The sequence below is a fragment of the Melanostigma gelatinosum genome (genome assembly GCF_949748355.1).
Source record: "Melanostigma gelatinosum genome assembly, chromosome: 8".
NCBI classification, from domain to species: Eukaryota; Metazoa; Chordata; class Actinopteri; order Perciformes; family Zoarcidae; genus Melanostigma; species Melanostigma gelatinosum.
Window position 1 is genome coordinate 18,604,611 of NC_136641.1, and position 13,974 is coordinate 18,618,584.

At 42.4% G+C, this 13,974-nt stretch overlaps 1 protein-coding gene across 2 annotated transcripts in view; it reads left to right on the plus strand.

Annotated features, from left to right (window-relative positions):
• Positions 1 to 13,974, plus strand: part of LOC306781333 (SPRY domain-containing protein 3-like) — a 40,818-nt gene that overhangs the window by 21,842 nt on the left and 5,002 nt on the right. The window contains exons 8-9 of one of the 2 annotated variants that reach the window (XM_079274143.1): positions 8,240 to 8,297; positions 13,579 to 13,698. In XM_079274143.1, coding sequence (XP_079130269.1) covers positions 8,240 to 8,297; positions 13,579 to 13,698 — 178 coding nt within the window. Of the gene's footprint in view, positions 1 to 8,239; positions 8,298 to 12,352; positions 12,677 to 13,578; positions 13,699 to 13,974 lie in introns of those variants that run through there. The other variant, XM_079274144.1, reaches the window with a different exon arrangement.

The window sequence follows — 13,974 nt, forward strand, 5'->3', positions numbered from 1 at the left end:
ACCCTTGAAAGGATTTTAAGCATTGAACAAAGTTATTGTAATAACTTGTTTGATATTTGTCTTTGCTATTTTCTTCAATAGTTTGATCTTTGATAGAGTAATGTGGGTTTCTTAACCCTAAATTAAAAGGATTTAAGTTATAATAACAGAAATGTGCTTAAATATATGTTTACATTTATATAACTGCATGTACAATATTTTTACACTTGAATAAACAATAATCAAATGCAGAGACAGTTATTTACCAATATGTTAGGAGTAGTTACATTTACACAGTCTTACATTTACAACCGGCCCTTTGAGGGTGACCGTGATGCTGATGTGGCCCAGAGTGAAAATGACTTTGAGACCCCTGACCTACAGGTTTCCATCCAAGCCCTGTCATTTTTGGAAAATGGGTAAATCTGAACATCCTTTTTGTGGATTGTCTTGTCAGTGTTGTTGGCTCTTCAAAGTCATTGATGTCTACCCATCGACATTGAAACAATAACTTGAAAATCAATAATGCCAGTAGTATTGCCATCTTCATAGATATGTTGCTTGCTAAACCACCCGGCAAATATTTCCCATAATTCACTCGTCAAGTCAAACTTTTTGCCTCAGGAAAAATAAACCTGAATGATTGAGCTACCGTACATATTTATTCTATTTAAAAAAAAAAAAAAAGAGGATAAAACAGTTTTGGATATATTTGTGGAAAAAGCTTCCTTTGTTGCTAGAAGACACACGATCAATACCTGTGGTGCTCTACTGACAGGAGCACATCATATTGGACATCCTGCCAATGTTGATACAAATGGTACCCTTTTTCAACAAACCCACATAACGTATATTATGGATCTTTAGCGATTACAACATGAAACATCTGGGAGAACCGTCAGGCTGTTGTGGTTATATTTGCACGAAAAGAAGCTAGCAAGTCAGGATAACTAAGTCGATGCTAGTTTACTAAGATTCCCACTAATTCCCACCGGACTTTACTTTTAGCTCACGTTATTTCAACACGCTCCTTCACACTCACGGGCGAATTACACATCACTTACATATCTGCCCTGTCTCAAACTTTACAAACGACATTGCGCATACATGAACAAAAGGCTCAAAGTGCAATGTTATGACAAAGTACTCCTTTGTCATAACACCTTAGTCCCAAATAAATGTGCATTGCCTGCAACAGTACGTACTTTGTATGGGCAGCTGCAGTAGGTTCAAAAAGGAAAAAAGAAGTGTGCGATTTGGAACTCAGTGTTGGTTTAAATTGCATGCCCAAACATCGTCCCTTTGTACAGATATTCAATCGAGAAAATAAAGTGAAATATGAGGTTTGAGATGTTAAAAAAAGGTGGAAGGACATTTTTGAATCCCCCAAGCCGCTGTTGACATTTTCCTGTCCAACAGGAAAGTCAGAGGAATTTGTGCTATGTGATAAAAGTGTGAATGTTTTTTATGTGAGGTGAATGTGTGTTTGGTAATCTAAGATCTGTTTTGACCCCACTGCAAGTCCCAGACCTGACGTGACCCCCTCTCTTCTCTCATTCCTCTGAAGATAAGGGTGTCCGTGAATGTACAGCATGCATACGCTTGGTAGCGCGGTTGTTTTTCATCCGGTACACAAGCGGTTGCTAGGCTGTGGGACAAAGAGAGATCTAGACTCCGTTATGGAGTGGAAGTGGAGTGTAGAGGGTACATGGGAGTGTAGGGGGGGGGGGGGGTAAGGTAGAAAGTCTGAAGGTTGTAAAAAAGGAAGGGAAGCTGTTCAGAACATGTAACACACAGGGAATAAAAAGCTGGAAGACCCTCGTGTCCTGAAAAACAGACAAAAAAGATCATAAACCTGTTGGGGGGGGGGGGGGGGGTTTGATAGATGTGTCATAGTCGTGATGAAGAGTTCTGAGAAGGTTTTCTCACACCACCAATGACCCTCCGTCTCTGATGACTGTATGCATTCACTCTCTGTTCATGTACAAACATACATTCATGAAGCCAAGCACACACTTACACACAAACGAGACGTGTAACCGCTCAGGAGACTGAAATCGCCGCGTTTCCTGTGTCCGAGTGTGACCCGTTCCTGGGAACAGCTCTTTTCCTCTTCCTCCTGTGACACAGCGGTCCTATTAACAGCTTTTTAGTACTACTCCTGTGAACCTGTATATTCTAACGGGGTCAATTTAGGATAAAAACCAAAGACCGGTCACTGTGCCAAGGTCTGATCTGGAAGCTGCAGAACACACAGCAACCAGCAGCCCAGTAATAATGTACGAGGTGTAACTTTTATTTAGAACGGCAAGATTTAGTCAATCGACAGAAAATTGATCCCCAACTACTTTCGGTATCGAGTGATTTTGTTTTTAGTCTTTTTTTTGCGAAACATCTGCTGTTCCCGTCCTCACCAATTTTCTTTGGCATACATGGAATTAGACTGATCTAAATGGAACATTTATTCGATTTATAGAGAAAGTAATTGGTATATTAATTGACAGTGAAAATAATTTGGAGTTGTAGTTTGGTTCACTTGCTGTAATTGCTTTGAATTTCGCCCCGTATATGTTGCAGGTTTGGTGTCATCTGATCAACCCTTCTGATCGGCCTTTAGAGAGGTCATTGATCACTCCGTCATTCAATACCACAACAAACTTTATCAGTTGTATGTGTCTGTATCAAGACAACATTTCCATATGCACTTATCACAGTGATGAACATGCCTAAACACATGCACATGAATGGCCTGTTGTCTTCACTCAGACTCTTTCTGTCATCGTGTGAGGAGCTGGAGGATTTAGTCGATGACGCGAGGTTATACAAACAGACCTGCATTAGTTCCCTACACAGTTTCTGCCAAACCCCTATAGCTGAGGTTGTGTGGGCATGTACAAACAGAAACTCACTACTTTCCCTCCTCACCGCAACACACACACACCCACACACACACACCCATACACTCACATCTGTGGTACTTCATATTTGTATGTGATAGCTGCTGTAGATGATGGGTATCTGCTTCCACACGGTTCCCCACTCGGCCCGCACCTTTCCGCTCTTACTCTCCCCAGACTTGTTTACTCTGCCACCGTGTGGAAATGCAGGCTGCTCTGTTGACATCGGTGTAGCAGCTGTGGATCTGATACTGCAGGGCTTTGCTCCGCCATACCGACTCGACGCCAGCGTTTTGTTGTTTTTAGAAGCAGCTTGCGTTTCAGTGAAGGCTTCTGCAGGCCAACGGGGGAGGGGGGGGCTGGCGACCATGTTTCGAGAGTTTTACAGTACACTAGTGGACCAGATGGTGAACACGGTGCTCCCTCTCTAAGATACATTCCATCATATGTTGATAGAGAAGGAGCGCAGGTGTAATTTAGTGGCGCCACCACTGATTGAAAAACAGAAATCGCAGCATTAACTGTTGTAATTTCCAAACCACAATAGGTTGGAATGTTTCTTTTATCAGAGTGAAAGCCAATTCCAAATCCCGCAAAACAATATGATCTGTGCTTTACAGAATTTCTGGCTGAAAAAAACAATATTATTCACACTGAGAAGAGTTTGAAGATAGAAATCTTATTTTTACACCATCAAATTGTTCTTCAGGTATTAAGACATCCTGTATGAAAATATTCGGCCCCTATGTACCACAATGAATGCTAACTATTTGGTTAAAAACACAGAAAAGATATCGTGGTGATGTTTTGGATGTTTCTCTTCTACTCTTGAATTACCATGTAGCAGCTGCAGTTTGTCAAATTCATTTTAAGACAAAAATGTGCAGTTTGTTGCCAGTTGACTGTTCCCTGTCCGCTTTAGTTACTGTTTCTGCATCTGTCAAGCTGTCCAGCATGGCACTTATGCAGTTTACAGTGATGTCGATGCCAGATCTATGACTTACAATGTGTAGTCATTAATTAGTAAAAAACAATGGATCCTTGATTTCAGAGGTAAGATGGGCTAAAATGAGGACGGTGACCAGCAGATGTGTGATTTGTTTGTAGCAAGACAAGTAACTTACAGGAAAAATATCAAATTAAAGGAACAACGTCACTCCAAGTATTGTAAGTATGATTAGGAAATAAATACAATCAGACTGTTATTTGGTTCTCACGTAATTACCTTTTTGGCCTCTTATCTAAGATACTAGTTTGTATTTTCGAATAGTTCGTTTTTACATTCAACATTATAAGAGAAAAGGTTCCTTCAATGAGGACTAAATAACTACATTTAGATTTGGTTGTGATAATGGTGCTTATATGACAATCCAGCCAACAGTTTTACTCTGTACATATATGTGTTAGAGGAGAAGGTAGAGGATCACCAAAAGTCAGTCTGTTTCATCTTCTGGTGACCATGAACGTCTGTACAAACCTTTATTGCAATCCGTCCAACAGTTGTTGAGGGATTTCAGTCGGGGCCGACGTGGTCGACTGACCGACATGGAGTGTTCCTCCGTATCACTGATCTGGGCCCTGTTTCAGAAAGCAGGTTTAAAAAAAGTTTGAGCCTAAAACTGAACTCTGAGTTGACCAAACCTGAGATGGAAAAGTTTTTTTTCTAGAACAGCTGATCAGTTTGTTCACTCTGAGTTCAGCTTGTGCGTGATCGTCATCAATGGAGCTCAACAAGTTTTCCTGTGTAACAAACTAATATCCAACCAGGATGTAGACTCTGACATACAGTAAACCTCCGCAAATCAATGCGCTTTGATACGGACTGAATGAACGAGGTAATAAAACCGCGTTCCTGGCTCTGTAGGAGACAGAGAGAAACTCAGGATTTGTTCACACCATGGTAGCTGAACCCAGAGTTTAAGTTAACTCTCTTTCTGGAACTGAAAACCCAGAGTTGTCCCCCATCTCAGGGTTAACTTTTCACTAAACCTTTCTAAAACAGGGCCCTGATCATCTGTGGATCATCAATCAGAGAGCAGAATAGCCAGACGTTCCTCTCCTCCTCGTGGAGATTCAGCCCACATGTCAGTCAGCCAGAGGAATCCTCCGGCTTGTGGTTGAGACGAGGGGGAAGAGGAGCAGACTTGGCGGATCAAGGGGTTTCAGGCTTGGAGGAGTAGCTGCATTCCTCCATGTCTCTCTGTCTTTCTCTGCTCATGTCTCACTCTGTCCATCTCTCTCTCTCTCTCTCTCTCCATCCATCTCCATTTCCTGTTCCTCAAGTCCCAATGGGCTTGTCAGACAGGATCGTTGATGTTTCCCTGATGTCCTGTCCTCAAATGCTGCACTCTTGTCTGCCTGGCTCGACCAAGCTGTCTGTCTGCAGTGTTATTCCTGCGCACAGATGCTAATAGTGATCATTTCAGCGGTCCTGTTTCGTTTTTCAGTAATGTCAGCAGTGGATGTTTCTTTATTTGGATTATAGCACTTTTCCCAGGCTGACTTTTTTTCTTTCTTTTTTTTTGGACATCCTCCTGGTCATATTTGGAATTTTTGAGACAAGAAGTACATGTTATTACTCGCTAAAAATAAATGCAGTAGGGAGAGTTCACCTGAGAGAGAATGTGAACAAGAGAGCACATAGAAGATTTAGCCCACTGAGAGATGAAAGAAGAGCGTAATGTCATTGCCCTCCTCCTCCTCCCTTTCTTGTTCAGTAATGTGTTTCTACAGTTATGTAGGTGCAGCCCAGACGACAGATAGAAATCTCAGGTAATTACCTCTGAGTCATACTATGATCTTATCTGAAGGTTGGCCCACCAGTTATTTTTTTTGGCACGGTGAAACCTGGAGAAATGCATGCATACTGTACATGCAGACAGACACATGGAGACGTACAAAACGTCCAAAAAGATTTTAATTTGGCAAAAAAGTTTGTATGCCTGGCTGAGGTGGAAAGGTTTGTCTATTGATAAAAGCAAAATGCATTTGGAATGAAAATGTTGCAATCGAAACAGATTTAGCGAATTAATGATGACGTACATGAAACGTGACTTCAACACCCATTTGAAGCTACAAATACAAACTAGCATCAGATCAAAGCGGTCCCTACATCGCTCCACACAGATCCGATGTAACCTCCCTCACATTAATACATTAAACAAACAGAAATGTCATATTTCCATCCAGTTTTCTACATTGTTTTTTACCGAAGTTCGGACTCGTGCTCTTTTTATTACGTCATCTTATTGCATCCTCTTCTTCTGCAATGTTATACGGTTTTTTAACAGCAGAGTTGGCGTCACCTACTGCCAATGTTCCCTCTAATTTTTCATGTGTCTGGGCATACACACAAGCTCCCTGAGCACACTGAGGACCACTGTGAGCAACATCAGATGTGCACGCTGTGGCCACACACCAGTATCACACCTGTTCAAAACCTTGGATCATAGCAAGTTACATGGCTTATTAAAAGAATCAAATTACAGCAGCAATTTTCACTAGTTTACTTTTAATATAAGTGATTTGACAAACTTTAAAGGAAAAAGACAAAAATCTTGTTGTTCATGAGATGTGTAGTATGTTTTATGTGAGAGTCCTGCTTGGCCATGGGAAGAGTCTTGCTTTGGCCTGTGTGAGGGTCCTGTTCTGGAAGAAATGATACATATACACCTTTCAGACATAACATTTTGTTCACATTAAAACATTCACATTTTGCACAATGACGTGTGCTGTAGCTTGTGATACAGTGTAAATTCCTGTAACTCTGTCTGTAAAATATGTAATTACTCAGTTTTTTATTATCATTTCTACTACCCATAAATTATCTAATAGTAACATAATTTAATGATTAATATCCATAAGTAAAAAATCTTAATAAATGTCACTAGAATATGCACAAATCTGACTTAAATTTTACCTTATTTTTCACGTCTGTCCTTCTCACTTCTCCAATGGTTGTACACTTTGTCCAGGTTGATGGCTTCGTCTGCTTCTTGCTTTGACTTTATGCGCATCAGCTGGTCCAAATGTGCCACTTCAAGACGATTTCTGGATGCTGTTTTGATTTAATTTTTTGTTTTTTCTGCTGAATGTGACGCTTGAGGTAGTCCAACTTCCATTCAGTCCACATTTTTCCCTCGGAAAACTCATTTGCTACTTTAGCTTCGCTGCATGTTTTGCAGAGTAGACCCTTCTCACTCGAAAAAGAAAACATCTCACCCAGTTTCACCGCTTGTTCTTCTATTTGAACATACTCCGACAGCCATTCCATCTTAAAAGAACCACATTTCTTTTTTCCAATGGCTTGGTGAGTGGATGTGTCGCTGCCCGTTCGTTTCGCCATGATAAGGGGTTAGCATTTGCGTCTCGTAACTCCGCCGCACTGTTGTTAGCTTGCTAACCTGCACGGCGCGAATGGGCAGGGCAATAGTGTCAATGCTATGATTGGCTGCGTAGCGTAAGTGAACCGAATCGTATCATTGGCTGGACACCTGTCACTCACTGAGTTACGTTGCAAAATAGTACAGAAAACAAAATTATTATTATTATTATTGGTTTAATTGATTAGATAAGATTAGGACTAATATTAGATATTAATTAATACGTTTATGTTGAATTTTATTTTATGCGCTGCATAGATTTTCTTGTGCGCTGAGACTGTGCGAGCAGTGCGCGATTGCTCAAGCGCGCAGCTTAGAGGGAACATTGCCTACTGCTAATAACCAGTGGTGTATAAAGTACCCAAAAGCCATACTTGAGTAAAAGTAAAGAATGATTCATTTTTTTTTCTAAAGATAGATTTCATTTTGTAGGGAGTAACGAAGGGTTCAGGGGAAATGTATCGGAGTAAAAGTATCAGTTTTCTTTGCAAAATGTAAAAGTCAACAGAAATATAAATAGTAAAGTACAGATATCCAAAAAACTACTTAAGTACAGTAACGATGTATTTCTACTTCGTTACTATACACCACTGCTAATGACAACATAACGGTAGTGGATGGAAACAGCATTCATATCGATATTTCACACGAATGTTTAATAGAAAAATGATTAAGTAATGCCATTTTGGACAAACATGGATGTAAACTGCTACTTGACTGGTTGGCGGGGCATACAACGGCAAATTGAGGCTCTAAAGATAGAGGGGTGACTTTTGAACAGATTGTAAAGATTGCAAATTTGTGATATTAAGCTATAAAAATAGAGATCGACTTGACTTGGTGGTCAGTGGAATTATCTTGACACAGCTTTTTGCCAAATATAACCTGCACACTCCAAAAACCTGCACAGTTGAAATCAATCATATTCATAACTGTGAAAACATGCATTTGTGACCCGTGTAACTGTTTGTGTCTGTGCAGGATTACCCCAGGAACAGACACCCGGGATGGAGCCGAGGGTCAGTGGCGTACCACGCCGGTGAGATTTCTTTCTCTTCTTCTCTTTTCGTTTCTCAGAAAGAAGTTTGTTTGCTATTAACTTTTATGAGTGTGGAATTCCCCCGGTAGTTTTGTTCGGATGACATCCATGAATCTGATCTACTTATTTTTAAAGCATCTGTTGCTTTTAGATGCAAACATCACAGGGCACCGCCTCAGCTGGATGTTATGGTGCCTAGCACTAAGAGAGATCAAGGAGGATTGCAGGCAGATAAAAAGCCCAGAAAGCCGATAAAAGCAGACGGTGACAGCATCAGAAGAAGAAGAAGGATCTTATCTCGGTCTCTTTCTGTGGGAGTTTGGTCGTGTTGATATAGCTCTCTAAGCAACAACCCCCCACACCCCAAAAACAAACGTGACACAAAAAGTTGAGTTATCTTTATCTTTCAATGCTTCCACACACACATGTAAAGTCTTGGTTGTTTGTGATGACAGGCCTGGGAACAATATCTGCACAAAGCTCCCATTCCAGGCCTCAGCACCCGTCATTATCAGTGCTAAGACATTAGCTATCAAACGCGGCTGAAGTGATATGAGAACAGGGGCATGCTGGGTAGGTGGTTGTTATTACACCGTACGAGCTACAGTTGGTAGCCGGCTCTTTATCTGACAATCCACCTTGTCGCAGTCGAGATTTTGTTCGTCCTTATCAAGTTAGCTGGCTTTCTATCAGCATTGTTTTGGTCTGAAGCAAGCACCCGCTGTTAGTTTTTTCTCACGGGGGGATTGTGAAGCTCTCACTCTGAATGATTCTCACACACACACACACACAACACAAATCTCACTCTCTGTTGTACGTTCTTCCATCAGGCAGTGAGTATGATTTTTATTTTTAGAGGGAGGTTCATATACTTCCTTCTAGCCGACCTCCAAATCAGCTATCAAAACACATTTTCTTCTTCACTCTGCACATTCCATTCATATTTCGAGTGGATGTTTATCGTCTAAATATTATAATACTAAATCCACATATCCCTTTGCAGATTCCATTTATACTTAGGATGCATTAATAGTAATAACATTTGATGCTGTGCGTCCTGCCGGGTCTGCGGATGATACCTCACTGCTGAGTGACGGACGCGGCCAGTCACCAGAGGACTATCGCTGCGGTCGGCCTGGTTTGGCCGCTGCGCGTTGGACACCACAGAAATGTGCACGCCCCAGCACAGCTCCCATTAATCTTATTTGTTAGAGACTAAAATGATGTATGTGGTTTTCCACGCTGTGTGTATGAGGTTTGCCTTCCCCATGCTTGGGTTAAGGTGCAGGCTCTGATCCAGCTACTTAAAATCAACAGCCGGGGGCCTCCTCCTCTTCTTCTTCTTCTTCTTCACGTCTCCCCGCGCTCCTCGAGATTTTTCCGCCGAACAGCTCAGGAACCTCACGAATTGCACGCAGACGCTCTTTTGGCAGCGTGACAGAAACTTAATGTATACACAGTATTGTATGCACTAGGTCACACGACCGCAGCAGAAATTGCTTACAGACGGAATGACTTTGTTACCTTTGTTTTCCCGCTCAGTGCGAGCCAAGAATGGTGTGAAGTTTATTAACTTTTATGGCTCGTTTTTTTGTATTTGACCTCTGTATCTTTAAAGGGGCAAATATCTTCCAGGACATTCTTGGCAGGCCTGAGCTTTGCATGGACTCACTGTTATTGTGAAAGACCTCAGGCTGGTCCTCAGTGCACCGTGAGTGTTTGTAATGTTTTTACTGCTAGCTTTGAAGAAAACAGCGGCTGTAGATAGACTTATATTATGCAGCCTGGAGGCAGATACATAAATTCCATAATGATTCAATTCAACATTCCTCCTTTTTCTTATTTATACTTTGCACATACAGCTTGACCACTGACTACTATTTCTGTTATGCTGATATATGGTCTGCTGTAATGGGCACGTGACCAGTGTTGACCTGGATCACATGTGATGTATATTATTGACTGTAAAGGTTGTGAGTTTTACTCCAGATATATTCCAGTTATATACACAAATGGCTGCCAACCATATCGCTGCTCCTTTGTATAGCTTGTATAGTTTGAGAGTTCCCTGGCCTGTGCTGGTGTTACCACGAGTGTTTGTGTTGGGAGCCGGCCCAGTGCGGACCTCCATCCTGTGTGTTGGCTCGGCTTGCCTCCGCAAGTTAATGGGCCGTGGGGCGCTGTGGGCCCCTGCGGGCCCTATCGGGAGCAACCAGCCATCCAACCAGCGAGTGCTCCTCAGCAAGCCTCATTAACCCTGTCACCCCCTCTAAACCCCCCCACCATCAGTGAGTCACACGTGCTATGACTCAACACCCGCAGCCCAAGGTTGTGCCTTACCACCGCCGCCGCCCTCCATCCCTCACCACCAAGCCAACCTCACATAATAGGGTTCAGTCTAACTTCCTTGACGGGGTCTAATCTGATTCCAGCTCAGGTTCTGCAAAAACAATTATTCAACACCAACATGTTGTGTAGGGGGGATTGTGTTACCTTGTTACCTAATGGGACAGAAATGGATTTGGATGACAACGTCTCTATGACACTTGCAGGCACAAACAGCGTCCGGTGAAAACACACATCTAAGAGGAGCATGTAGGCCATGTGGGTACATTACTTGCACAATTACATGACAGTACATTACAATTTCCAAAAGTTATTCCATTGACTATCATGGAAAACAAAGAAGAGCCGCAACGATTGACAATAGAGAAGCTGGAACCAGAGACTATGTGGCATTGTTTGACATCTCTCTAAAGGGAATGAATCCTTCACTCTCCCTGCCAGTATGTTTGAACGTGTGGTGTATCTACATCGACATGTTTGGTGGTAAGCTTGGTTGTCAACAAACCAACTAGGGGGCTATATTTTATTGTCTGTAACATGTCAGAGTAACGACAGTTAAAAAGGGGGAAGAAATTGTAAAACGTGTCGTTTGCAATTTCCCAAAAGCCCACCGGATGATGTCAAATAATTTCCGTATTTATTGTCACAAAAGTCAAAGAAAAGCAGCAAATCCTCAAACTACAGACGAGGGCAACCTTTGCAGCCTCATCGCTCAGCAAACCTGCCCCTCTCGCTGCGCTACTTCATTCTGGCGAAAGTCTGACCGGAGATTTTAATTTATAGTTCACAAATACTCTTTTTCTTTTAATTGGGCCTCACTGCCAAACGGGCCCATAGAAATGTAATGTGCAGTCAATCCTTATAAACATGTGACAACTCACATGAAGAATATCAATATTTCGTTTTATATTTTCATATTTTAGGAGTCTGTGAAGTCATTGTTCCCTGGGCAGGGAAGCCTTTTCCAGACAAACTGTCATGTTACGAGAATGTCTGTTTTCTTTTCCCCAGCTGGTGTCGGTCCTCCGTCAGAGCCGGGCCTCTCCTCCGCTAGGCCCGGCTCCAAACCCTGAAACTCCAGCGTTCACCCTCTGGATCTCCCTTACATCCAGCACCTGGTGGCGGTCACAGTCGCTAACATTGTTAGCTTTACAAACAACTTCCGCGGTTTATGATCTTGACTTTTGCGTTCACACCATCCCCAGTATATTCTGCTCCTTGCACTCTCACCAGCCTCAGAGCCAAACTTTGGTCAACACCTCTCTGCTAATTTTAAACTCTCGGGGTCTCCAACACAAATTTTGACATTTTTTCCACCACAGCTGATTTCCACGTTGAGCCGGCTTTCTCGATTTCCAAAGCACACTTAAAAAAAGCAACAGAACATTTAATTGTATGTAAGTGTCAGCCAGAACTCATTTTACTGTATCTTATAGTTTGTTACATGAGGTTTATTCAGTGCTGTCATCAATTATTTATTCCAAATCATTCATCAAACTTAAAAACTTCAGTTTACTCGGCAGGAGAACACTACCGAGTTGCATTGTGGAATCCAGCATTTATGGAGCTTGACCCGTACAAATGACGAAGTCTTTACTGCTTGGATTTAGTTTTCTTGTTTTTTAAATCTGCCTCTTGTGAGTCCACCAACTTGGAGGTGCAATACTAGATTCCTGGAACAGTGAGAAATGCCTTTTATATGTTCCCAGATATCGGTGCTCTGGTGTCTCTGCCAGGCTTCTCCTACCTTTCCAGTCCCAGTGAACCGGCTCCATCCTTAGACCGAAACCTGGACTTACCTCCGCCCGGCTCACCTCCAGCACCAGCCCATGTCACTCTCCAAGGCCGCCTTTGCGCCGCTATATTTAGCGGAGCTGCGTGGCTCCGCTGTTTGCCTAGTGTGCGGTGTTGTGACAAGGGCCCGCATGGGAGCCGTAATGATACAGTGTCTCCGTCTCCCTCCCGGTGCTCAGATAGAGATTGTTTAAACAGTATCCTGAGCCTTGGACGGGTCCCATGACAACTCCATAAATATTTACCAGCAGCAGCCACGGTGCTTCGCTTGAGGAGAGCTCGTCTGCAGGCTACCTCTGCAATGTTTTTCTTTTGCCCCCTTTTTTTTTTTCTTCCTTTGTTGTCTCGCACAACTGTTGTATGTGTTGTTTTGATGATTTCCTTTTGGATGTTGTCGATGAGGTTTTTTTTATTTTTTTTTTGGAAGAGAAGTGTTTTTACGATCGCCGCTTTCACCTTTTTTACGCATCATCATCCGAAAGGAATGTCAGGATGTCCTGTATAATAGCAACACATTGTATTTAGAGTACACATGGTGCACGCTGTGGTAAACACATTAAAAGACGCAGTGAAGTCCACCAAGTCCAGTCAAGTTCAGTAACGGGACACATGAGACAAAGATGTCCTCACACAGGGTATCTATAGTTGAGGCCTTTAAAGAATTTAAGTTGTGCGGTTTCCTTATCAAAGGTTTTAGAAGGTATCAAAATTCTGAAATTTGTTCTACAAAAGTCTCAAATATTTTCTCTTGCAGTTATTTTAGTTTTAAAATGTTTTCCATCTGTTTGTTGGCTGTCAGGAGACATCAAACATCAATGAACTGAAAGTTGGATTGTTCTGCAGCAGTCTGAGTTTCAGTCGGTGACATCAGGCTTGAGGCAAACACCGTCACTACTGCTAGCTTCATCGCTGAGCCTGAAGAAGTGTCGACTTTAGCAAAAGTTAAAAGAATTGAACCTTTTTCATTTTATAATCCACCCATCTATTATCGCCTGCTTGTCTGGTCCCGGTCGTATTCATTTAATCAATTACATCATTGGAACCCTAACCCCGCTCGCAGGTTAACAAATACAAATTCTGATCCTGAAGTAAAAGAGTAAAACATAAATAAAAAAATCTAAGTTTCCTCCTCTTCTGACAGATGACGGCAAGATCTTTCACGGCAGCGGCGTTGGAGACGCGTTTGGTCCTCGCTGCTTGAAGGGGGACATCATGGGCTGCGGCATCATGTTCCCACGAGACTACATCCTGGACGGAGAAGGTGAGGGCGAAGGGTTCGGCTGCTGCAATCACACCGTCACTCATTAAAGGGGTTGGTGTGTCCGTGGGAGGTTTCGCTCTTAAACCTGCTTATCGTGGTTTAGCGCGAGGCGACGTTCGGTCTTAGCGGAGTTCATTGTGTTGCACGTTGGGAAAGAAACTGGATGCAAACCAAGATCCCCCGCACCCAAAGCCGAACAGACACTGAAAAGGGGAAATTCTCTTCCCCCACCGCTTTCAATGAGAGAAAGATAAATAGTGTCCTTGGAACGAAACA